The sequence below is a fragment of the Amaranthus tricolor genome, chromosome 14 (genome assembly GCF_026212465.1).
Source record: "Amaranthus tricolor cultivar Red isolate AtriRed21 chromosome 14, ASM2621246v1, whole genome shotgun sequence".
NCBI classification, from domain to species: domain Eukaryota; kingdom Viridiplantae; phylum Streptophyta; class Magnoliopsida; order Caryophyllales; family Amaranthaceae; genus Amaranthus; species Amaranthus tricolor.
In genome coordinates, this window is record NC_080060.1 from 5,434,359 (window position 1) to 5,460,322 (window position 25,964).

General features: G+C 33.6%; 3 protein-coding genes across 3 annotated transcripts; 2 read left to right on the forward strand and 1 right to left on the reverse strand.

The window, feature by feature from the left end:
- The first annotated feature begins 58 nt into the window (after nucleotides 1-58).
- LOC130799955 (PRA1 family protein A1-like) lies at nucleotides 59-10,250 on the forward strand. Its single transcript, XM_057663258.1, has 9 exons — nucleotides 59-135; nucleotides 382-587; nucleotides 6,367-6,407; nucleotides 6,529-6,607; nucleotides 8,191-8,277; nucleotides 8,399-8,487; nucleotides 8,574-8,645; nucleotides 8,732-8,855; nucleotides 9,929-10,250. Exons 2-8 carry the CDS (start codon nucleotides 430-432, stop codon nucleotides 8,833-8,835), a joined length of 630 nt encoding a protein of 209 aa, XP_057519241.1. The 5' UTR covers nucleotides 59-135; nucleotides 382-429; the 3' UTR covers nucleotides 8,836-8,855; nucleotides 9,929-10,250.
- Nucleotides 10,251-10,570: 320 nt separating this feature from the next.
- On the reverse strand, nucleotides 10,571-16,158 carry LOC130799954 (uncharacterized). Its single transcript, XM_057663257.1, has 7 exons — nucleotides 15,744-16,158; nucleotides 14,721-14,897; nucleotides 14,492-14,641; nucleotides 13,453-13,554; nucleotides 13,286-13,356; nucleotides 13,117-13,184; nucleotides 10,571-11,158 (listed from the first exon to the last, which is right to left on the reverse strand). Exons 1-7 carry the CDS (start codon nucleotides 15,969-15,971, stop codon nucleotides 10,932-10,934), a joined length of 1,023 nt encoding a protein of 340 aa, XP_057519240.1. The 5' UTR covers nucleotides 15,972-16,158; the 3' UTR covers nucleotides 10,571-10,931.
- Nucleotides 16,159-18,106: 1,948 nt separating this feature from the next.
- On the forward strand, nucleotides 18,107-24,778 carry LOC130799958 (OVARIAN TUMOR DOMAIN-containing deubiquitinating enzyme 3). Its single transcript, XM_057663263.1, has 8 exons — nucleotides 18,107-18,230; nucleotides 18,309-18,453; nucleotides 18,596-18,689; nucleotides 19,686-19,749; nucleotides 19,943-20,048; nucleotides 20,149-20,203; nucleotides 20,631-20,684; nucleotides 24,442-24,778. Exons 1-8 carry the CDS (start codon nucleotides 18,209-18,211, stop codon nucleotides 24,559-24,561), a joined length of 660 nt encoding a protein of 219 aa, XP_057519246.1. The 5' UTR covers nucleotides 18,107-18,208; the 3' UTR covers nucleotides 24,562-24,778.
- The last annotated feature ends 1,186 nt before the right edge of the window (nucleotides 24,779-25,964 follow it).

Sequence of the window (25,964 nt, forward strand, 5' to 3'; positions counted from 1 at the left end):
CAATTAAATAAATGGGCTAATATATATCTTATGGTGAGACGGTCTGATACAAGAACAACTCATTTAATAAAATAAAAAGTGACGCATTTATAAAATCCTCAAGGGAACCTCTGTTCACGACTACCATCGACGACGGTAAGTTTTCTTCATCCTCCTCTCTCGTTTTTTCTTGTGCTCTTCTGTTAGGGTTGTAGTTCCTTAGATTGCAATTTGAACGTTGCTGCCGGCGATCGGGTTCTCGTTTCTAATCGTTCTGTTAGGAACGTTCCAAAACGCCGTTTGGTGTTCTACGCTCTTAGTCTATCTTCACTCTTATCGATCATTCGTATTTATAGGGTTTGTTATTTACGATTGAGGATTGATTCTTCTTAGCATTTGTAGTGATATTGCTGGTGTTGTGATTTTGAATCTGAATGTTCAACAACAAAAATGGATTGGGGAAGTGTAACAACGGAGGATCTGATGGACGCTTTGAGAGAGGTTGATTGGTCATCTCCACCTCGACCTTTTTCTGAATTCTTCTCTAGATTCACTATTCCTCGATCTTATGCTAAATGGAACAGTCGCCTCAAATGCAATCTTTATTAGTAAGAATTTTCTTATTGGATTTTTCAATTTTGATATACATAATTATTTCTGCTTCCCTTCACTGTTGGCTACTTTGCTTTGGATAATTTATTTTCATTTATATGATTCTGATGCTGAATTCAATTCTATATGCATATTAGCTTATTAATTTATAAGCTTGTACCAACAGATTGGTGTTCTTTAGTTGCTGCATTGCATGTTTTTTAATCCCAACAAATAGTATTGCACTGACATTTTTTGAAGTACTAATATGCAGTAACAAATGATACACAAGGTTTTTAGTGACCCTCTTTTTGTTATTCCGGGAAAAGCGATTGTTTGACGAATTAGTAACTTGATTCAGAACCTTGGAATTCTTTTTTTTTTTTTGATGCAAGAACGTTGAAAATTAGAATTTTTATTAAGCATTATTTGTAATCATAACAGGTTCCAAAGTTGTAGAATCTTTTAATTTAACCATTATAAGCCCATATAAGTACCAATTAAAACCAGGTCATCATCCCTCAAATTGTGAGAATTAAAGTTCAAGGATGCTTCAACCTTCCTTTTGTGAAGGAGTTGCCTTCAATTTTTAGTAGTTATAGTAAATCAATCACATTTATTGGATGAAAGACATCTTATTGGCTATATAACTTATTGCAAGTAGTTAAATCCTATTCATTACCAAGGATCAATTAGTGACTTCCCAGATCAAATACTATCACAAATCCACTTTTTAGCATTGGGTGAAACAATTGTAGTAGTATTGTGTAAGTTTTGAAGAGAATCATACCACTCTTACCCTTGAATCATCAGCCAAAACAACTAAAAGATGAGCACACAACTAGCCGTGGAGGGATACGATTAAAATAACATCAAGCAAGGGAGAGTAGTCTTGTAGCCCATGTCGTACATCTATGCAAAGAGTTAAGTTGCCATGCATCATTAACAATCTCACCTAAATTGAAGCAAACATGATTTAATAAGCCAATTAGCTCAACAAATTTGGTAATAGAATAAAGAAATTAAGAAAATAAGATTGAATTTCAACATGAAATAGCACTACAAAGTTTAATGATATGATCAAGCGTTCTTACACATTAAGAGAACTTCTTGTATAAAGGGGCACCATGATATAAGGAAACCCTTAACATCTTTTAATCCAAGCAATACAAAATAAAAGGAGAATATTGATTACAGTAGAAAATAAATCTAATACTCCGTCCTATTAGTCATATGTGTCCTATTTTACTATTCATCAGCCATTTTTAATTTGTGTTTTATTCTTAAACTTTATGTTAAAACATAGTTAATTGATTGTTTGATTCCTCTGAATATAAATTTTTCTAATATAAATTTTTTTGATAATTTTTAATTAGTACAATTTGAGATATTAAGAAATGAATTAGTTCATTGGAAAATGTGCTGAACTAGATGGTACACATTGGCTGTATAGGAGGGAGTTAATTTTTAAGCTAGTAATTAGAAATTCCAAAATTAATTACCAAAAAGTTAAAATTTTGAGAATAGGATTATAGGAAATGATTTTGTGAGCTCAAAACAATTGATTGCTTGGACAATGATGATGGTTGCCCAACAAGTAGTCCGATAACCCTCAGGGTGGGTTGCTTATAGGAATCATATGAAATGCTTCAACAATGATTATAAAGCTTTTTCTAAAATATATATTTTTTAATTATATATAAATGGTACTAAGTTGGCTTAAAATCTTAAAACATAATGTTGCCTTCAAGCCTCAAACTTGGGATAAAGTTGTGGTACACAACTAGTTCCTCGTTTGGGGATAAAGTTCAGAAACATACAATTGTGGATACTTCTTAGTTCTTAATTTTGCAACCTCTTGTTCTCATCCATGCAACCCAAATCAAGTAGTGTGGTTCATCACCATGAAACTCATTTAAGGCCTTAATTGTGAGCCTAACACACTTAAAAGTAGTAGGTTCCATCCAATTAGAGGGATTATAAGAACATATAATCACCAACTAGAACTAAGTTATAATCCCCCAAATAAAGAGAATAAAAGGTTAAGGATGCTTCCAATCTAACAAAAGACATTAAACTTTAAAATGTTTAGTGTATGGCTTATATAGAACAGTAATGATGGGTGTGGGAAATAGATCAATTGAACTTTTGGTAGATTTATTGATGCACTAGCCGCTAGTAGCTCCCGATGGAAAATTCGTTGGAACTATAGTATATATTTCAACTTTTCACTCATTTATCTTTGGATTGAGCATTTGGAGACTCAAGGCACTAAGTTTATTGAGAGGCGAAATCATCATTCATCACTCATTTGGACATTGTGGTATACATTTCCCTGGAGTATAAATTTTTAGCTTCTGAACAATCTATTCAAATTGAGAAATTCGAATTATTCCCTTATTTCTCTTTAAAAAAATTGTTTGCCTTGTGGGGGCTTGTTCTTGAAAATGGCATCCTTGATCTTGAGTCATTCCAAGGCGGCGCAACAATTATGGTCCAAGTCATTGACGAGCAATTCTTTTCTTCACTTTGTTTATCACTCTTTTTTAAGAGCTTGTTGTTCTTTTTTTTACGTGTTGCCTTCTTTTTTGTTCCAGAGAATCTTGTGCATGCAAGAGGGAGAGAGGAATTGATCTTTTAGGTAGTAAAAATTGAATTCTTATCTCAAGGGTGAAATGAAAAGCCTTAGGCCAATTTATTATTTCATTCACCTTTTGTGGTTGTTTCCATTACTATATTAAACATTTTGTTCTATTCTTGGTGAGAATTGTTTGTTCTTAATACCATGGAATACTAAATTTAACAGTGTGAACTAGAAATGATAAGAACTATTGGCAACTCATTTTAATAAGGGAATATTTTACTTAGTTTGTTTAATATTAGGTAGGAGTTTAAGTGGGAGCTATTTAATGTTTTGCATGACAACTTTTGAAGGCAATCAAGGGAATGGAAAGGAAGGGGATGGTAGGGAAGGGGAAGGGGAAGGGGCATGGTTGTATTCCTTCTAAACTTTTCCAATGTTGAAAGCATAGTTCCCGATAGCGGGTCAAGCGCGAGCCAAATCGTGAACAAGACCGTTCCAATTTAATGGTTCATATATCGCTTGAAGATTGATGTAAGAAAGAGATATGGTAAGCAAAGTTGAAGAATAATTGGGAAAATCAGAAAAGAGATGAATAATGGAGGTTATAATCAGAGGAGAGAGAAGTGGATCAGAGGTACTGGAAAGATGCGTACTAAGGAAACCAATTGTAATCTTTTCTTTTTTCTTCTTTTTTTAATTGGAAAGATTTAGTTTTGAAAAAGTTATCACCACATCTATTAGTTTTTTATTAGAAAGATGTTGTTGGTGCTGGCATTTACTTTTCTTCTTTCTGAATCGGGATATATAAGTATATAGAGGAAGAATAGAATGACATCTATTTTTGTACCCTTTTTTTAAATACTTATAATAATGGTATATATATAATGTGCTTTTAGTCTTTATTCATTATTATTTATGTTTTTTCTATTTTTAATAAAATGTTTCAATATCGTACCCTATCGCTCCCGAGTTACTATAGGTAACATTTTGCATTTCTTTTCCACGTTCTTGTTCTAAAGCGAATTTCCCTCTAGGTAACAATAATTGGAATGATTTGTTTTGTTTTAGTTGCGAAGAAGTTCCTCCTTCCAAGTCTCTTTCCTCAATTTTCCTTCTTGTCCCTATTGGTATCCAAATGAGGGAACTATAATCCGTTGATTTCCCTTCCCCTCCTTTCTCTCTATTTCTTTCTACTCAAACATAGTGTTAGTGACATTGGGGTGATGAAACATTGTTGTTTAATAACTTGTTTTGCTTTTATATCTAAGTTATATTGCTACACTTGGATGTTTCATGCTTGAAAATTTGACTATGAAGGTTTAATTTTAATCTTGATTTTTAATTTCTCAAAATATTCATGTTAAACTAAGGAGTCTAAGTTTTGGATAGTTAGATATCAACCATAGACCTTAGTTAATGAAGTGCAAAGATCCTTTTTATTGGGTTATTAATAACATTATCTCTATAGTAAGAAGATTCTAAGGGTCATAAATGCTTTGCTATGAAGTGTAGTGCATTCCTGGTGGTTTCTCACACCTAAATATAGGGTATGATTCGTACGAATACGTGGCAGGGGTACCTTGGGTAGTGCTTGGAATTCCCATACATGGCCACAATGCCTATAAGTATTTTGGGGATGCCCATGGGTTTCCCAAGGGGTATTTTTTGGGGACAGTACAGTGCTTAGCCTTGACCTCATTTTTGAATGAAGATTTATCAAACTCAGATTTTATATACCATGGTGAAGAATAATGGAAAACAATGAAGAAAATGGGCAGAAGAAAGCAATGGGAGAACCCTGAAAGTTTGTTGTCAAAGAAGAGAAATGTACCTTGTTCTTTATGTGGCTTACATATTTCCTTTATTTTCATTTCCTTTTCTCTTCTATTGTTTTACATACTAACCATATCCTATTCTCAAAACATATGGACCATGGTCACGCTTTTAATTAACTTCAGGATTCCTTGCAAAGTGTGAATTTACTCAAGAAGCCGTTTCTCCTCAATTATTTTGTTGTGCACATCTTAAAAATCCTTTGCAGACTGTTCAAAAATATATTTTTTTGGCTATTTGTATCCTTGCTGTACTGATATCCTGTAAGTTTGTGTATAAAAATAGATTTAAAAAAGCTTCCAAAATACCCCCTCTTATTCACTATTATGTCCCATTTAGTTTTGGCACATTTGCCAATGCACCATTTCAATCTTAAATATCTCTAATTGTGTTCCAGTAAAAATTATAAAAAGTTGATATTAATAAATTTAACATTAACACGAATCAAACAAGATCCCACTTGACTATTTTTTAATTTATAGATTAAGAACAAAGCACATGTTAAGAATGATTGATGAATAGTGTTTTAAAACAATAGTTAATAGGAGGGAGTATGTAAAACTCCCTACATCCCACAATGATGTTTACATTTACTGTAGTTCTTTATTGTTGGGAAAAGGAGAAAATGAGATAAAAATTGCTGCAGGGAGGAAGTTGTTGAGTTAGTGGATGGCTAAAATGTATGTAAAGTGTAATCATTAATATGAATTGTTAGGAACAGAAAGTATGAACATCATTATGGAATAACAGTAAATCAATCTTAGTCCACCTCATACCAAGTACCAACTGACTTTTGTAAGATTACAAGATCTTATTTCACCTTTGAGATAACCTACTCCGTTTTGGTGCTAGACTATTCTCATGCTGATGTAAATCAGATGCTACACCTGTTGTTTTTTAATGATACCTCATTTGCCAATCAGCTGGATAATTTTTCATTAATCTAAGCAAAAAAAACTGACTGTTTTCTTTGAACATTTGAACTTTGAACATTATTTGTTGATCACTGTGTTTCCAGTTTAAACTAGGAACTAGCTCCAAAATCCGGGAAGCTGATATTCTTGACTATTATGGATCAATGAATGTCGTCATAGTCATTATGTCGCTCTAGTGGCCCATATAATACATATTGATCCATGCTTAGTGACTGTTTGAGATTAAGATCTTTTGTATGGAGGCTTCTTTCATAAATGGTTATCCTTCTAATAGACTTTTGTATTACTTGTTTGTAACAAAGACCCTTCAAAACACGAAAACAATTCTTGACATCATTGTCACCCATTGTTTTGTTACTTGATATGTGCTGTTTCAACTGTTTATAGTGGGAACTTGTGTTTATGGGTTTACTGATATTGTTTTTGCTTCTATTTTTTTGGCAGCTACAGGACAAACTACTTTATCATGATTATTGTCATTCTTGGTGAGAATTTTATTGTGCTGTTTAATTAAGAAAGATTATCATCTAAATAAAATTATTTTTCGCTATATATTGTTTTATTTATTCATTAGTGCTCTTTGCCTGTTTCACTTGTAATGTGCAGGCCTAGGATTTCTTAGGAGGCCACTTGCAATTATTGCTGCTGCCTTGACAGCTCTTAGCATTGCTTTCCTGAATGACAGGTTTGATTATTTAGACTTCAGTACTTTAGTTATCATTACATGCTAGAATCACATAGTTCTTAATAGCTGTCAATGGTTGTGCTACGAATTCACATATTAAAACTTAAACTCAACAAAAATATGGTATTTGAGAGGCGTCTCACTATTTAGAAAGAACATATAAAAATAAGAAAAAAATGTACATATGTTTTCTGATGCTCTCAACTTAAATACAGCCTATCCTAAACAACTGAATCTCCATTGTTGGGCTGTTGGGATATTGTTTTTTCAAATGCGCTATCTTATCATCCATTGGCAAACCTGAAACTACCTATTGCGTTTATTGATTGTTTTTACTTCTTAAATTTCACATAATTCCCCATGTTGTTGGGATTAAGGCTTTTGCATTGTCGTTTTAACTAAGCTGAAAACTGAAACAAAACTCTATACGATTTGGGTGTAAGTTGACATATTTTATTATAGGATGTCCTAATACTTTTGGCCACTTTTTCATGTACTTGCTTTAAATTCACAGGGAAAACCCACACTTCTTTTTTCCCCCTTTCCTGTTCATTTCTTAATATTCTTCTAATAAGTATCTGTAATCTTATATGCGGGATAGAGGTAGCATTGACTTATATTTCCATAGTATCATCATTTGGTCAATGTATATCCAAAGCAACCTTCAAAGGTTGGCCTTACACTCTTGAAATTCTAACCTACTTTTTGTTTCTTTTTTTTTTTTTAATAAACTTCTTTGTACCTTAACTTTGTTCAGTTTTTACCTGTTGGACCCATTTAAGTCCTCATTCAGTCAGAAGAAAGGTCTTTACTTTTGTATTTCTATCTGTCAAAGAAAGTTTCTTTTACCCTTGCTGGCTTATACGACATACGTTGGAGAATGATCTTTTGCCATGTTCAACCACTTACACTTCCCTGTAGCACATTTTATTTATACTTGTTAATAAAGCTAATGATCTTAATGCTTACCTTTCACCTGATGGAAAATATAGATGGTCTCTGTAGATTTTGTGTTCCGTGACAAGTAACATTTCATGTATATAATAGCACAAGCTCCTATGGTAGGTGAATGTGTTGTAACAAATCTTTGATCTTGAAGGTTTTGGTTACTCTTTAATGATCACCTTGTTAACTGACAATTTTACAAGAACTCCCTCTTTATACATTCATTTTGAACTTGAAAGTTGAATTTTAATTGAACATTGAAGTAGGAAATTCTGTTTTTAATGTGCGACTGGAGCAATTGATCTGACTCGAGTGGGTCTTAAACTAATTGTCTGTGTAGCTGTAGTCTGCAGTACATCATCTGGGTCATAATATATATTTTTCTCGGATTCATCTCATATAATGTGTTATTCATCTATATAACTATTAGAATGGTATTTGAGTCTTTTTGCTCTATGGATATACAGTGCGCATCATAGAATTTTTATTTTGATTTGGATAGGGGATCAAGTAATAACACATTAACACTTCTTGTTCACGTGTTTTTGTTCACTGTTGATAAAATTTACTATTGTTTTAGCTTTTTTTTTTCCATTGTTTCTTTTCTATCAATAATATTGCTTATACCTACTTTACAGCTTTGCAAGTACATTTAGTGAGAAGGTAACAAGAACTGTGAGGCGGTTTTCTCCACACATGGCTGCAAAAATGAGGCCTCCTCTTACGTAAGTCTCTGAACCTTGCAAAATACTTTCCTATTATATTAGCAACAAACATTCCTGCATGTGAGTATGCTTGTGTGTTTACTTGTCTAGTTGTATATTATTAACGACTTGAATGTGACAGGCCTGTCATCCGTGGACGACCTTCAGCTAAAAGGGAAATATTTATTTGTGGACGGCCTCGTTGGGTTTTCGTGTTGATTTTCTCTAGTGGTAGGTCTATGCTTAATATGTTTTGTTATGGTTAGCTATCGCTTTAGAAGTTCTAATTGTTTTTTTTGTCATTTTCCTTGTTTTAGTGAGTTTCTTTCTTTGGTTTGCTTCATGTGGCCTACTCATTGTTCTATGGGCATTTGCAATTGGACTTTTAGGTAATTAACGCTTCTTATCTTATTTCAGAATTTGAGTAATCTTGAGCAATTTTGTTAATCTTTTTTGATGTCCACTTTTCCCTCAGCAACTGTGCTCCATGCAAGCTTTAGGACTCCCAACTTGAAAGCACGCCTGAATACATTCCGTGAAGAATTTCGTGCAGTCTGGAGAAACTACAGTGAGTTGTAGGTTTCGAGCTGTGCATAAATGTAAGTAAAGTTTTCTTTTGCTTGAATCCACTTTCTTAGTTTTCCTATAAATGTAGTTCATGTATACTTTCATTTGGCCTCTCGCTTGATAAAAAGATCCTTAAGCTAGGGAGCTTTAAGCATGCTTGTTCTTTAAACTTATTAGAGTCCCCTATTTCTTAATTTTTTGGGATCAGATCACATCACCTGACTAGAAAACTAGAAAGTATCATTTCGTACCATATTAGATCAGAGTAATGATGACCATATGCTGTATATGTTTTGTAAAAAGTCATGAAAATAAAATAATAGCTTTAGTAGTAACAATAATAAAGTAACAATAATAGTAACCATGATTATCAATTATCACCATTCTACAGTAGAATAGTACTTCATGATTTAACATCACAAATATGCCCAAACAATTTTTTAAATGAATCTATGCGATTAAATTTTCTTTAACTAGCGAAAACTTCCAAATTTGAATCTATTTTAATCATGTCAACAAAGCTATTAACAGACATCATTTTTGCTTGCTCATGGTTCAACAAAATACAAAATTTTACATGTTTTAGCAAGCACTTTTTCCAAAATGCATACCATAGCGCACTTGAGGCAAAAGAAGACAAGGCATAACCCCTTGCACCTTACTGCACCTTACACTTGTTGTAACTACGCCTTCTCTAATCCAAAGTTGAATTTTTGACGACCATGATTAAGGACAATAATGGTTAAGGTTAGAGGTGTGCAAAAATATCTGATGCAAAATGATAGAACACCATTGCAAGAAACACCTGCCAAACAATGATCACAATCTGATTGTCATTGTTTTAAGAGTAAACTAAAGCTGCAACAGCCTTTACTTCCCCTTATTTGTTTTTTGAAGTTCAATCATACTAGAACTGTCTGGGCGGGTGGCTTGAATGGACCCGATCTGTTTTTTGTGACGCATGGCCTGACCCTACCTGTTTTATTTTAGTCTAGGCTGGCCCTTATCTGGATCATTGCACAGGTGTAGTCTAGACTAGGGTTTAGCAACGATACATTATCTGCCTGCTTGTTTGGCTAACACATTTTGATCTTCTCGTGTTCAGGGATCGCGGCGTCGATTGAAAAAGCTTACTATGGTCATGAACAATGGCATCCAACTGCTGCAAACTAATGCTTGTCTGGTTTGCTCGGGCTGATGACCTGTTGTATTGTAAATTTGTCTTGAACGTCAAATCTTTCGGGATACAAACTAAATTGTGTAAATTCTACGTCAAATGGTCCATGCTATACAGTTTACTGGAAATAATTTTTCATTTTCCTTTGTTGGATTTGTAAACGTTAGAAAATATTACCCTTTCGCAAGGGAGGCTAATTTTTTTATCCTTTGACCTTTAACATTTATCATATTACCTTATTTCTCTCAAATCCATTCTTTCTTTTTTTTCGTCTTTAATCCCACTAGTTTTTCATACGATGAACATATAATGGAAAATTGTACTCCTATATAACATTGAATCATTTTGCATTGAAAATGATAACTAAACCAAAAAAAAAAAAAAAAAAAAAAAAAAAAAAGTAAACGAGCAAAGCATATGTTTTGCTTGAATCATTTTCTGATAAGCTTATGGCTTTCCAACCTCTGTCATCGAAAGATATGTAGATGATCATGATACCAAAAGAGTTGGTTAAGAAGAGATGGTAGGTCACTCAGTAAAGTACCAAAAAAATGCGAAGACAAAGCCCAAATTATGAATCATGTCCCCAAGATCATGTTAAATAATCTTTATATGAGTTCAAAATCAATGTCACCTACAAGCTACATAGCAGAGATTGGCCATACGACCGTTTATCTTACATCAAAAATAGGTTGGGCTTAGCGCCATAGTATGAAACATTAAAAGAGCTAATTAAGAACTCCTAATACCTAAATATACTGTTGCCTATGCTCAACTGTAGGCAAAATCTATCAATCTGTACATAAAATTAGGTTACACCAGCAGTACGCTCACCCTGTCCCACCTCCACAACGCCAACAATTAGCTTCCACAAAAAAAAAAAAATGGTGGACCAAAACTGTATAAACATCTTTGCGTGCACAAAGTCACACTACGTTGATAATATCTTCTTAAGCATTTCATAAGTCATAAAAGCGATACCCACTCCTGGGACAACCTTGTAGTATTCAGGTAGGATTCCCCTGTAGAATCCACGGAAACCTTCTGTTCGGGATATATGCCTGAAAGCATCAAGGATCCCACTTCTATATATACAGGCTTGGCCGCCAGCTCCCTCCAACTGCATTCTCCGTCTTACTAGATCCAGCGGGAATGTAGCTGCACGAAGAAAACTATGTTGAGAATGGATTGGATGAGTACACTACCAAAGGTATTTCAGAAACAGAATAATAAGCGGCCAGGTTGATAGGAAAATTTGCAACCAAATACCAGTCATATACACAAATGTTGATCAACTACAATTGGAATCTGAAAAAAAAAATTGAGAAGTATGCTATTAGTTTGATGTTTATTTTCCACCCACCCTCTGTTTTTTCTCCTCTGTCTAAAAGGGAATAAATTCAAGTTGAATTTTTCAAGTCCCTTCTTAGACTCCTTGACAAAAACAAATGTATACATCACCATCCACCTTCTCAACACCAATGTGTATATTGATTGTGTCACAACAAATCAATCTAGCAAAACGGCTCTTGACAAATGAATTTTACAATATGCCATAAGTTGAGATTAAGAAGACAATAAACAATATGCAAGAAATGCTCCCAACAGGATTTAAATATAATTCCAGATATATTTGAAACATTAGCTCTGAAATAATATATGATACCAATCCCAATCCAAGCAAACCAGATACCGCTAAGGTTTTGCAATAAGTCCAACACATAAATTATATTACACATTAATTTTTAGCTCTGCTCAAGGAAGTATAGATTGGGTCAAAAATAGGATCATATATCAGGTTCAGGTTTGGATATGCCAGTTTTTCAAAATCTATGGATGCAAGTATATCTCTGTTGCAGATTTCAACTCACTAGTTTTTATATACCTTTTGGGAGTAAAGAGAGACGAGATCATTTTTGTTTCTAGTAAAACTATCCTCCTTGTAATCTTTGAATAACAAACTCATATCTCACAGCTAGGAGGAAGAAAGGGGTTTTAGTGTTTCATTCTTCATTTATATTACAGATGACGTGCATTTCCTACACAATAGCGGAGGCACACAAGTTGGAGCAGGCTTCAATCACTGGATTTCTTTTAGGATTTTAAGGAGGAGAGATCAAGGGTTCAAAAACAACAACAATGCTTGAGCTTAATCCCAAAAGATTGGGGTTGGGGGTTGAAAAACAGGATCACAAAAACTATTGAGGAAGAGAGAGATCTGACTTGCATAGATCAAGTTCATCCGGTGGAAAAAATGACAAGCATATTGAGAACTATGTCAATGGAATTATGAATGAAGTTGACAGTGTTTTCTTGGAACATGCATTGGATTCAATTAGCACTGCGCTCGAGGAAGAGAACCAAAACCTTATGAGTTTCAATTACCTCTCATTGGTGTTGATAAACAAGAAATCAACAACCTCCTGATTTATAAAGTAACAGAGATAACAACAGATGATAATATAGGTAAGTGTGGGGAATATTAATTTAATTGAAAATTTGGAGGCAAGAAAATCTAAAAATAGAGATTAGAAAGAAAAGTATAAGTCGTAGTTCTTGAAAGAAATGCAAACAAATGTCATGGTAGTTTGGTGCTGGTGATAGAACCAACGATGGTTTAGTAGATTTGACTCAAGGTGGTATTCAAGAATTGAATGAGAAAAGCAGAAACAAAAGGTGGAGGCCACATAATATAGAATACTAAATACATCTGGTTGTGGTGTCGCAGTTTTCACATTGTTGGACTGGTGGAAACTGTTGGTGGCTTTGAATATACAGTTTATAACACAAGGGTCATATTATTGAGTCCACAGCTAGGGTAAAATGCATCAGTTGGAATAAAAAGCACCCCCACTCTACCTACACCTCCACAATAAAACTAGGCAGTCTACCTACACCTCCACAATAAAACTAGGCAGTTAAAGATAGTAAAACTAGGCAAGAATGGTGCAACCATTTTCCAACTTAAAGGTTAATCTCTATTACTCTACTTTCATGGATGTTTCTAATTTGACCAAAGAGCTCTCAAAATCAAATTAGGAACAAAAGAATAAAAGAGTTATTTAGTAATGGTATTCAAATGGACAAAACAAAAGTTTAGGGGTCAAATAAATTACCTGTTGAAGACACAACACCCGAAAGACTGCCACAAGTGAGGCTAACCACGCTGGTGGAATCATTGGGCCTGATATTTAAAAGCCAGCCGATTAGAGCTTGAGATCCAGAAGCAAATAGGATAAAAATTACAAACGAAAAAAAGGCATTTTAAGATTTAAAAATGCTAACCTCCGAGACTGCCAATGAGAACGTAGAGTTTCATAAACAGAGAAACTTATTGCTATACTGGGCCCAACTCCCTGCATAAATCCAAAGAAAAACAAAGATGGAAAAATAATATTCACAAGTTGAAGGGTAAATAAATGATCAATGAACAAGGTAGAGTTGAGATGTACCAATATTGTTGCTCCAAGGCCTTTATACAAGCCAAGAAACCCTTCCTCTCTACATATTGTTTCAAGTGTATGCCAAATACCGCGGTAATATGTGGAATTTCTCTAGAAATCAACATGAGTAGTGATTCAGATACAAATGCCAGTCATAGATGATATTATGCATGATGAAAGCATGTCAAAATAAACTTGAACTAAGTGGAAATTTGTACAATTATATAATATTATCACAGGAAACATAATACCCTTTTATATGAACAAAGGGAGCGAAAAGGAATACATTCATGATATTACAAAAAGAGTAGATCAAAATTATAATGCGCAACAGAAATCATCAGTTTCAAACAGATTTTTGACAAAATTTTCAGAACATTCAACTTAAGAATACTTCACGCAATCGGACCCAAATTCAACAAGCAAAAGATGCATCAGCACCAAAAGATACATCATTAACTCTCTTCAAACGAAAGCAAAAGTGCATTAAGCACAAAAAGCGCAAGGCGCACAAAAAGTGCACAAAAGCGCGCACATTTTGTATCTAGATGAGCCCACACTAAGAAATGTAATTTTCTAGAGCCTACATTTCACTATCTCTCATTGTTTAACATAATTTACAACATCAGATTCTTAAACATTTCTTTTCCGAAACAAATTAAATAACCAATCTTAAAAGTACTTTTTCCTCAGACAAATCATATACCAAAAGTTCTAAAATGAACTAAGTTGAGCATCAACCACAAAACAAATGTGCCTCAAACATTTCACTATGACTTTGACTAGCCCACAACATCATCATCATCATCATAGCAATGCAAAAAGAAACAAAATAGAAAAAGAAGAAAAAAATTAAGAGCAAAACACACACTATTGTCCCTTCCTTGACAGAAAGGAGGTAAAAAGACACTAACAGTGAGCACGAGAAGAATAGAGATATGAAGGCATGAATACAATATACGCGAACCATGCATGATGGAAAGCAATTTAGGAGCAATTACAAAAGGAAAAAGAGAGTTTATTTTCTCGAAAAAGGGTACTGAAATACCTGTGCTGCAAGACGTGTCCTTACAAGATCCAAGGGGTATGTGGAAGAGGCGGATGTTATCCCTGAAAGACCACCAGCCACAAAATGAACACAGGCATTCATTGTAGTGTTTTCTCTCTTGCTATGTAAGCCAGGAATGGATTGCAACAACTACAAAAGGCTCAAGATGTGAGAAATGAGCAAGAAACAAAAAAGTTGAATCACCTGTAAAATAAATAGTCATACTAACCTTCTTGTAATGTTCATATGCATAGAAGTTGACAGCAGAGTATGGAAGACGGTGCACAATTGTAACCAAATTTCCCTTCCAAAATGCTCTGAATCCTTCCTCTTTAACAATACGACCAGCCTCATGCCAAATGCTAGTTTTTCTCAATGCAGCAACATCAGCATGCATTCCTTGAACCTAATAATACAAAACATTTAATTTCCATAGCAATTTTCAAATACATTAACATTCAAAGAAATAATGCAAAAAGGACTAGAGATTATCCAGTAGTTTCTCAGCAGATTATTAGGAGTATTTAAGATGGTAATAAGCTGCATCTATATTATTGAATTAATAAAACTCAATACAATTGATTATCTCAGCATGAGCCAAGAAATGCTAATTGATCAAATTGTGAAAATAAAAACGTCATCATGTTGTACGTAACCCAGATGGAGCTTAAGATGTTAATATCTCCATACTCAAACCTCAAACTTAAGCCAGATCACATGTCCACTAAATTATATCACTCTTTAACTATTCAGGCTCGTACAAGATTCTTCCTAATTTTACACTTTATTCCTATGCTTATTTTAGACTCATTTACTAATCAAAAGTTTTGTGAACAATTTAGAAACTTGGCTCACTTAGGTCTAGCAATAGGTTTTATTTATCAAGACTACGTGCAAGACTCTGTTTTTTCCAATTTACCAATGCCCGACCACTCTTGTGATCAAGATCCATCGCAAGACTAGCATTGTTGACACCTTACCCAACCGCACAGGAAGGGCCTTAAATATTACTCCTATTTTACATTGTTTTTAGTTGCTTGGTTTAATTAGTTACTTCTTCATACGCCCAATAATTCAAAAAACAAGGATGTAAAACAAGCAGTCTCAAAATTTATTGATGTAGCAGATTAACCAAGTAGCAAAAAATTAATATTCCATTAATAATAAAACTAACAAATTAGTACAATTCTCAACAAATGAACTCAATTAAAATCACTAAATTAAAATTAAACCAAGAAAAGACGGATAAAACCTGAAAGAGAATGGTGAGACGAGCAAGAGGGGCGGTACAGGTTTTGCTGACAGCTCCAGCAAGACCACCAGCCAGAAGTTGAGAAACAGTCCCAAGCTGAATCTGCGATTGCGATTGTTGTAAAAGCTTCCTTGTTGCACTACATTCGACAACCCCTGCTGCTCCTCCGCCATGACTAGATTTTATAACTTTCTGTCCTTCAACTACTACGCCTACTCTTGCTTCCATTCCTGTACTATTTTTCTACTCTATAAATTTCTCTGCTTTACCAAATGCTTGTATTAATGGCGGAAAGGTTGTTGTTTTCAACCATGGAGGTTTAGTCGATACTATAGCGTACAAAGGAGAAAATCTTAAAACCCTAAAAAAACCCTCTCCAACAACTAAACCCTAATTAACTAGGGTAAGAAGTTAAGAACCCCCTAAATTCCAAAGTTGAAAACTAAGATATAGTCAAACGGTTTGTCCAAGATATAATTAATTAATTAATGGAATGATTACCGTAAATAACACGATATTTCATTGATTTTTCTACAATGATACAAATTTTTAATTTAACCCTTAATAATACGGAGTTTAATATCATTTCTCCAGTAATATTGTTTTTAACTTCTAACTGGTTTCATTATAATTTTATTTTTTAAGGACTTAATCAATATTTTACTGCTTCATCATCTCTTTTACCGCTTCTTCATTCTCTCACCAACACCAACTTCCTTGGTGTAAGCAATATGGCCGAAACTTTCAACAACTACATTATGAATGCAAGATCGAAGCACTTCATTGATATGCTTGAAAAAATTAGAACAATGCTAATGAGGAAGAGGGCTAGTAAAAAGAAAGAGACATTAAACAAGTGGAAGGGTTTATCGTGTTCACAAGTACAAAAAATTGTAGATACAGAGAAGTAAGAAGCAACTAAGTGCACTGTCATTCCTTCAACATTAGCTTGTTTTCAGGTAGCACAATATATTGATGTTTTAGAGGTCGATATTGAAAATAGAACTTACACTTGTAAAAAATGAGATTTATGAGAGATTTCATGTTGTCATGGAATTGCTCTAATTTTTACTTGCACAAAGAGGTTGAGTCTTTCGTTCATGAGTGCCACACTAAAGAGGCTTATTTGAGAGCCTATGAAGAAAACATCAATCCTTACATTAGGGAGAGACATTAGCCTAAAATTAACAAATCTATTGATTCTCATCCAATTACATTAAATAGAAGTAGGGGATGATCAAAAAAGATTGTTGATGTAACAACCACCACATCGGACTTATCCCATCACAACATGTCTGCACAACCTAGTTCTTTAGGCGAAGGTAATAAGACAATTAGAACAGAGGAAGGGAGTTAAAGGGTAAGACTGGTAGTGCAAGCGGAAGGAGCGGTATAACTACATGTGAAAGGGTTCTTGCTAAAAGGGAAAAGCCAAAGAAATTAGTGTCATTTTGCTGCTTTTTGGAAAACAATTTAGTATGTTTGTTTATGTTAAGTTACCATTATGGTGTAATCTATGGCTTCGAACATTTTTCAAGTATTTTGCATTTTGGAAAACAATTTAGTAATTGTATGTGTAAGGTATGCTTATGTATGTATGTAAAGGTAACATTTTGGCTATAACATGTATGTGATTGAAGCTACAATTCCGAATAAAAATGAATTTTGCTACTCTTTTTCATTAGTTTTGTGCCTATATTTTAAATAAAATAAAGCTATAGAAAAATATATACTTACTGGTTAAAATGCACATCCATAAACCTTTTACTAACCCTTGTTCCTTGTTTGACAACTCATAATTTAGCAACAACACTATATTTACAAAAAAAGAGTTTTTTTTGCAATTGATGTTTAAAATTAAGATGATGATGAAGAAGAATACATCTTCAATATCAAATTACTTTATTTTTTAAAATGAAAAGGAGAAAAAAATTTAAAAGATATTGGAAGAAGTAAATAAAGGAAGAGAATCTTAATGGAAAAATGAAAAAAAAAACATGAAATTGGAAGAATTAAAAAAAAAAGCTGCATAAAGTGATATAACAAGGGAATGAGAAAGGATCATATTTCACCTTTTCTATTCGTTACAAAACAATTAAGGTACTATGGTGAAAAAATGAGATCAAACCTTATATTTTTCAAAATTAATTAAAAATTAAAATAAGTCTGTTAATTTGTCTTTAAATTTATTTTACCAAATATATTAAAATTAAGCCTTTTTATTAAGAATAATGTAAGTAGACATTTAAAATATTAAAAGTAACCATTAAAAATATGTAAATAAGCTTTAAGGATAATGTAGGTAGGTAAGAATACTATAACAAACATTAATCTTTAATAGGCTACATTTGACATATATCTCTTGAAAACACAGTCTCGCTCTTTCATTTTTCCGCTCCTTATCCCATTTTTTCAATCTTTCATTTGTCCCTTGAGCTCGAAGGAAAAAACGAAAGTAACCTGCAATGGACTCCACATTTTCTAATGGTAGATTCATACATACTTTACAAATTTCAATATTCTTGAAGTTGTTTCTTACTTTTTCTTGTGTTCTTCCTGTCCCAGAAAAAATCCTTGATCAATTGAGAAGTGGCAGTGCTCAATTTGAGCTGGTATCTCCATGTATTCGTCCAGTTTTACAATCTAAACTATATGATCCCTTTCACCTTTCGTTGAATCGCAGCTTTTTTGCTAGAATCGGACCTCCATTGTAGGTTCTTGTCCACATTTATTTAGTTTTTTATAACTCTTGTTGATTTTTTTTAATTAACTATGTATAGGTTCTTCCTCCAATTTAGGGTAGGAGTTAGGGTAATTATGTTTGAATTTCTGATTGGAATTTTCAAATTCAGTGGTGCAGTGTCTTCTTCGAATAGTTCTATAAAAGTAGAGCGTTATGCAATTCAAAGGGTTACTGGAGATGGCCGTTGCATGTTTCGAGCTCTGGTTTGTGTTTTCTCTCTCTCAGAGAACACCATTAAGTAGTGTCAAGTGTTATGTGTAACAGTGTAGCTTTTGTGGATTTGTGTTGTTTTTTAAAATTTAATTTCTGGATGTCTATTGAATTGTTTGCAATAAGACTGATTTATGGGTTCATATGATCCCAATATTTTGAGACTAAGGCTTTGGCATTGGTTTTATGTTTGATGTCAATTGAATTGTTTCTGCATTCTGTTTAATCTTGAACAAACTCTATGGAAGTGTTTGGATTTTTGAAATGAAATGCTTAGATATGTCTTGACTGCTACATTTAATTGGTTTAAAAGTCAAAATAGTTCTTAAATTTCTGTTGTCTTATGGCCATTTCTTTTATTATCTCAAAGCAAGTTAGTAAAGGCTTTAGCCATTTTTTGTTTGATGTAGATTTAAGGATTTTGTGGAATTGTTTCCGCTAGCACTTCATTGGTGGAACTTGATTTCATGCTATTAGGTATGAAACAGTGGAAAATTGATGAATTCATTCATGAACTATGTTCATTTGATCATGGATTAATATAAAGGAATGGAAATGATAGGAGACAATATTATATAGGATCCCACAAGGAACCTCCTCCACATTATTCGTGTAAGTGTGAACAAGCCTCAATTTATGTTGGAACCCCCCTCGCCTTTTTGTAAGTAGGCGGTTTTTTAGAGATTGGGGGCAATGATATCTTGGAAGAGACAGGGTATAAGTGTTAGACAAGTGTGTTGGGGCTAGAATAGTGGTACTTTCATGCTTTGCTTACTTGAAAATAGCAAAAATTATTCATTTCAACATAGGCGCAAACGTAAGTTACCCAATACATGATACCTTTTCCAGAGCTAGTAAATTTCTCTATGCTTTGAGGGTCTTATATTCTGGCACATATTGCGTTACACTAGTGAAGGAGTATAGTTAGTGGAGTTATAAGCTTTGTTCCTATTTCTATTAATTAACAAGATTCTTATTGGTGGAGACAGGTGAAAGGCATGGCCAGGAACAAGGGTATCAATCTCACACCACATCAAGAAAGAGTTGATGCTGGTAATGGCAATTTGGTTTCCATGTTCTCCATTTCTACTGGTTGATTTTGAAATTCAATGTATGCTTTTGTTATTTTAATTATTATGGCTATTTCTGCTGTTCCTGAGATTTACTTCTCCTGGAAATCCAGTGAATTTTTATGGAAAAAGGTTTCCTATTTGTAACCACTAACTTGCTTTTTGTGACATTGCAGATGATTTAAGAGCAGCAGTGAAAGAGACTATATGTGACAATGAACATGATAAGCGCCACTATAAAGAGGCAGTCACAGCAATTACTGTTGATGAGCCTTTGCACCGGTTTGTCCCTTTTGGACATGCATATTCTGAAGTTGTTGTGTTTATCGTGGTTTCTTAACTAGTCCAGCTATCTGCTTGACTCACTGTAATTCTTGTGCAGGTACTGCCAGCGAATTGGAAGATCTGATTTCTGGGGCGGAGAGTCTGAGCTATTGGTTAGTTCTCTGCTGAGCTTTCGCTGTAATAATATCATAGATACATGACTGCACTTGGAGTCATTGATCAAATCGCTTGATTGTCATTAGTTACTTTTGTGCTTGTTGACTATGCTGTTCCGAGTTAGTTATTACGTACAAATTACTTATACACTCCTGTAATGCTGTACAGTTAGACATCCTTCACTTCACACATCTTTCTTCTCTCTCTCCAAGCTGTAGGGCCTCAATTGCCTTAGTCTTCATTTCTATTACTATACTGCTGAAGTTTTATATTTTTCTGAATGCTGTTCATTTGAGTATTACATTTTAAATGCATACTATTGTATATGCTAGATGTATTATAACTTATTCATTAGGAGTAGAGATAATTACTATCCAGACAGTTTTTTTAACTAGTATCTTCCATTGACTTTTTTGCTTGCAGGTATTGTCAAAGTTGTGCAAACAGCGGATCATTGTATATATACCAGAATCTGAGGTAACTTTTCTAGCTTGACTATTTTTTTTGAGTGGCATAGTCATAGTCTCAAAGGTTATATTGATGATATCTGCTTTCAAACTTTGCTTATTGTGATTTATGTCAAGTGCCGTGCTCAAATACTTGAAGCTTGGCATTGTGATTTGTAAATATTGGAAAAGCTAAACTGCTAAAGTTAAAATTCAAAATAGAGTGACTTTAATGTGTGTGGTGTCTATGAAGTTTATCTGAATCTTCTAAATGTGAGGATAATAGCAAAAGTTTTTTTTTCCTACTAAGAGAATGCTGTTAAAGCAAATTGTTGTATACATAAAAATATAGGGAAAATTATAACTAAAATTGTCATCTTTGAGTGGCGACATTTTAAAAATTTTATCATGCAAGCTTGAGATTTTTAAATTATAAATTTTCTAAATTTTATTCATTAGTGTCATCCATGGAGTTTTACCAACTTTTCATAAAGGTGCCAAGTTATTTTTATTTTTAATTAGGGTTATAAATTTTCTGGTCACCTTGCTTAGAGGTTGGCAATTGGGTTAAATTTGACTTTACTCTCCCGACAAATGACCCAAACATTAAAATGATACTGAAGTGACATGTTTATGCGCGCACAAAAACATCCAATCCGAAACACAATTGCCCGAAACAGATCCGATGCCTACCTTTAATGTTGCTAATTTATGAGGATGATTTTACTTTCCCCTAATATTAACCTCTTTATTATTATAAGAGTACAGTTACGTGAAGTTACAAAGGTACGAATTACGAACCCCCAGAACCTTTTAGGTGGGAATCCCTTACTCCTTAGTGATATTGAGATAATGTAATGATGCCATTGTTGTTGAAAGTTTGTATTGGCCTTGTTCCACTTCCATCATATTGGTTTTCCTCTATATTCCATGATTTATATTCTTTGCATGTTCCCTTTATTCTTTTAGTTAAGCAGATTTTCCTCTTCCTACCTCAAAGGTTTCTTCCCATCTTTCTCCATAGCATTAAAGTGATTCTCCAACTCCTCTCCTCTACCCTTTGTTGCCCCATTACAATGCTACAACAAGCGTCTTTTGGGACGAGCGTAATATATCTTAAGTTTTGAAGATCTGTCACTTAGAGTTTATAAATAATGTCCCTATAAGTCTGTCTTTACTAATCATTTTCATTCTAATATTTGATTAAAAGCATTGCTTCACAAGTTGCAACTCCATTTTCTTCTTACTTTCCCCTCATTTTACTACATTTGTGTTTTAATGTTTCTTGCAAAGTTTGTTTACAATTAGTCGTTGAGAAGACATATTTAAAGAAAAAGATCAGCAATCATGTCAAGTTTTTTTATATTATGAAACAACTAATAAGAATAATTCTAACTATGGCCGGTCATATGTCTATGGACCATTTGAGAATAACCCCAACTTCAGGGCATCTTTGCAGTGTAATTTATAGACTGAAAAAAAAAAAAATCAAATAACCATGGTCCATGATTCCAAATTTAGTTAGATGAGTCTTGGGGTTTGGGAAAATTGAAGCGAAATTTGGAATAGAAATACAAAAACTAATCAATTAAACAAGTTTATGATCACTCAAGATCAATTTGGATATATACCTTGTAAAGTTGGGATAAATCACTGAACACCAGCCATAATATTTAAATCTTTCACTGATTTCCCTAATATTTTTTGGTTAATAATGAATAATCCCAACTTTTTGGGTGTTTGCTTGGAATGATCAATGCAAACCACAACCAATAATACAAATCATTTTTTTTAATAAAAGTTAAAATTATATTTAAAAGAAAAAATAAGAACAAAAAAATTTGTCTACCCCTCCCTTCTCTTCCCTAACAACCCCTAATAGGGCAATGACCACCAGGGCCACCTCCTTCCTCACTTAAAAGTCCTCAACCCATTCAAGTCATGCCGCTATGACCACCTCCCCTCCCACATCTTTAAAGTCCTCAAGGTCTCAACCAATTGCAAATTTTGCAACCTTCTGACCACCATCAAAGGAAGAGGGTTAAGGCTGAATTACGTCTGCAAACATTAACGAGGCTATTATACGGGGGTCATTAATAAAATTATGATTGGGCTCAGGTTCATGGTCATAGGTAAGTAGGCAGCTAAACTGGTGGTTACTAGGGTAGAAATTGAAGGTGAAGTGATGAAGTGGCGATGGTGGTGATTAAGTGGGCGTCGAAGGTTATGGTTGAGGGTGATGATGCTGGAAAGGAGGGGGTCTAGGGGGAGGGTGGTGTTATGACTAGGTCAACTGTGGAGGTAGTGGTGATGGAAGGGAGGCATGTGGTCGTGTTGCGACTAGATTAATGGTGAAGGTGATGGTGTTGGAAAGGGAGGCGGATGGTGATGGTGCTGGCAGGGGTAGTGCTGGAGCTTCTTGTGGTGGTGGTCATGGGTAGAAAGGGACATTTTTTTTTTTTACTTTTTTAATTTTCTTTTGTTTAGGTGCTTTTACTCGCTATAGTCGGTTAATAAAATGGTGAGCAAACAATCTTAAAAGTTGGGATTATTCATAATTAATCACAAGATCAGATTATTGTATGAAAATAAGTGAAAAGTTGGATTATTGTTGGTAATTTTTCCTAATATGGATTAATGTTGTCAAACTTTCTTTAATTTATTCATCTATTTAATAAAGTTTTCTTTTGTTTTGTTTTGGGTCTCTGTTGTGGGATGAGTTACCCAAACAAAATACAGTTGTGCAGGCAGGGGAAACAATTACCCCAAAACAATAAAAGAAACAATAAAAATTTCAAGAACAATACAGAACACACCAAGAGTATAACGTGGTTCACCATCAATGTGGTAGCTACGTCCACATGCACTAAGAACTTTAATTTCATTATAAATGGAGATTACAGAACAAGATGAAACAAAGAAACTCTTTTAATGGCGTCTCACTTTGTTTTTCTCTACTTGCTCTCTTGTGTAACCCTAATTTTAATTAGAGAAGGGTTTATGTAGTAACCCTCTCTTATAAAGAAATTAGGTTAACAAAAAACCGTCAAAAAAACACGTAACTGCTGCAATTCCGCATATTCGTAGAAAGCGGTGACTCGTCGCCCAGATGCATAGTTACTACATTGTTTTTTCGACATCAGTGAAGAAGCGATGACTGGTCTCCTAAAATGCAGCGACTCGTCGCTCAGCCACTGGAAACTATTAACATCAGAAGAGCAACGATGACTAGTCACTGCACCCTTCCTAGAAGCGACTTGTCGCAAGTCTTTGGAATCATCCATTCATCTTGTTTCTTCTTCCCATGTTCAGTCTAGTTGAATTACACCAAACATCAACATATAAATATACAGCATTATTGCATATTTGCATTAAATGTTTTCGTAGCCTAGTATAGCCTTCAAAGTACTTTTTGCTGCTATGACTTCAAATATTGGGGCTAATAATTGACTTGCTGTTTAATTATTATAAGATTGTTTTGTTATTAATAATTCATCAAATCTTTATTGATAAATCATCAATTTTCTCCTAACATTAATCATCTTTAAGCAGAGCTGATATAGAGCTTTAGGTACAGTTGATATCATTCCCTATTAGTGAAGTACTCTTATTCTATTGAATTTGTTACACTTTTAAAATAAAATATAGCAAATTCAATGCAACTGAGGAATGGTTTAAAATTCATTATTGTGGCACTACAAAAATTGCTTGTTTTATTCCAAACCTGAAATATTTAGAAGCTTGTGATTAGTTGTTGGAGAAATTTTTACAATTGGTGTACTTGGCAGCATAAAAGTGGCAATTGGGGGTCTGGATTCATTCCTATAGCAGAATATGGAGCAAACAAGTCACGACAAGTTGTGAGACTACTTTACAGTGGTAGGAATCACTACGATCTTCTCGTATGATAAATGATAAATGATAAATGATAAGTAAATCTCGATATGTTCAGTAAATTTGTCTTTGGTAAACCAAAATAGCATGCAATAGGCACTTTTGGTGTAATTTCTTTTTGTTGAATTACTTTCACTTAGCTTTGTTCCCATTTTTTATTTTTTTGAAAATGATTGTTTAAATTCTAATTGGATCATGCTATGTAAAATTGAGTGATCTATTGTGTGTATAGATAGGTGGTGTCAATCAGATTTTAATTAACTGGTAGTCCACAATTTTTAGAGCTAACGGATCTTCGAATAAAATTACTATAGTTCTACGGTTATTCTAGCTGAGCTTTCGTGTTTTGAAATTGTTCTGTAATTGCATCTAGACTAACATTTTAAAATGAAGTTTTTCCTAAAAAGGTGACAGAACTTGCGATGTGTGAGAAACAAGATATATGATAGTTGGGTATGTAGGAAGTAAAATGTACCAAATCCGTTTTGAAACACTTGCATCCAATTATGCTATGTTATGTGGAAAAACGTCACTATCACTAGAATGTATAATGGTACGGAAGAAGTACAATAGGGTGAAAAATAGGATGTACCACCCTAATAATAAATAAGTAATTTTAACAAAAAAAAAAGCTTTGGGTTAACTTAATTCCACAAATAAGCGTTTTTATGTTCAAGCCTAAGATCAAGTATGTTCACATTAAAAAAAAATTACATTATCGAAAACATATAGTATAAATTTACAAGGATAAAATCATCGTAAGCCAAGACGAACAATCATAAGTCACAAGATGAACATTCTAAAATTCTTCATTACTCAAAAAAAAAAAAAAAAAAAACCCAATGTCACATTAGTCCATACAAATAGGGTCTGATATAGGCCAATAATATTGTCAATTGAGAGTATTTAAGTGGGTAGGAGTTTTTTTTGTGTCATAGCATTGATTCGAAAGAGTTCGAATCTTAGTATTTACATTTTTTTCCTTTTTCCAAAAGTAGTTTAAAACAAATACCTTTTGAACTTGATTTGATATCATTCAATTTTGTTTCAAATCACACCTCATATGTTGGCAACTAATGAAAACTCAATTAAAGATTTAAAAGGTTACAACAAAACAATGTACGATACAATTAAATACAACAATCCACCACCGAGAAGATCATTATAAATGAAAACTAAATGTTTTACGTAACAAAAAATAAAATAAAATTATTATAATTGTTCGGGCTAAGATCTTATAACCTGAAATGTTTTAAAAGGTAAGAATATATGTAAATTGCGATTTTGGTAAAAATATCATAGGTTGTGTTTGAGAATAAATAAATCATTTAAAATTATAGATTTCAATTACAAAATCATAGATAAGGAATTTGAGAATAAATTATAAATTTTTACATATTTCATCTTTAAATAAAAT

What these genes read in the sequence shown, in the direction of transcription:
- LOC130799954 (XM_057663257.1), bottom strand. Translation starts at nt 15,971, where the DNA reads ATGGAAGCAAGAGTAGGCGTAGTAGTTGAAGGACAGAAAGTTATAAAA. An exon ending in GTCTCACCATTCTCTTTCAG is followed by an intron (nt 14,898 to 15,743) that starts GTTTTATCCGTC and finishes TTGTATTATTAG; the next exon opens with GTTCAAGGAATGCATGCTGA. An exon ending in TCTCATTGGCAGTCTCGGAG is followed by an intron (nt 13,185 to 13,285) that starts GTTAGCATTTTT and finishes TTTAAATATCAG; the next exon opens with GCCCAATGATTCCACCAGCG.
- LOC130799955 (XM_057663258.1), top strand. Translation starts at nt 430, where the DNA reads ATGGATTGGGGAAGTGTAACAACGGAGGATCTGATGGACGCTTTGAGA. An exon ending in ATTGCTTTCCTGAATGACAG is followed by an intron (nt 6,608 to 8,190) that starts GTTTGATTATTT and finishes CCTACTTTACAG; the next exon opens with CTTTGCAAGTACATTTAGTG. An exon ending in AAAATGAGGCCTCCTCTTAC is followed by an intron (nt 8,278 to 8,398) that starts GTAAGTCTCTGA and finishes TGAATGTGACAG; the next exon opens with GCCTGTCATCCGTGGACGAC.
- LOC130799958 (XM_057663263.1), top strand. Translation starts at nt 18,209, where the DNA reads ATGGACTCCACATTTTCTAATG. An exon ending in GTTGCATGTTTCGAGCTCTG is followed by an intron (nt 18,690 to 19,685) that starts GTTTGTGTTTTC and finishes TGGTGGAGACAG; the next exon opens with GTGAAAGGCATGGCCAGGAA. An exon ending in TATATATACCAGAATCTGAG is followed by an intron (nt 20,685 to 24,441) that starts GTAACTTTTCTA and finishes TGTACTTGGCAG; the next exon opens with CATAAAAGTGGCAATTGGGG.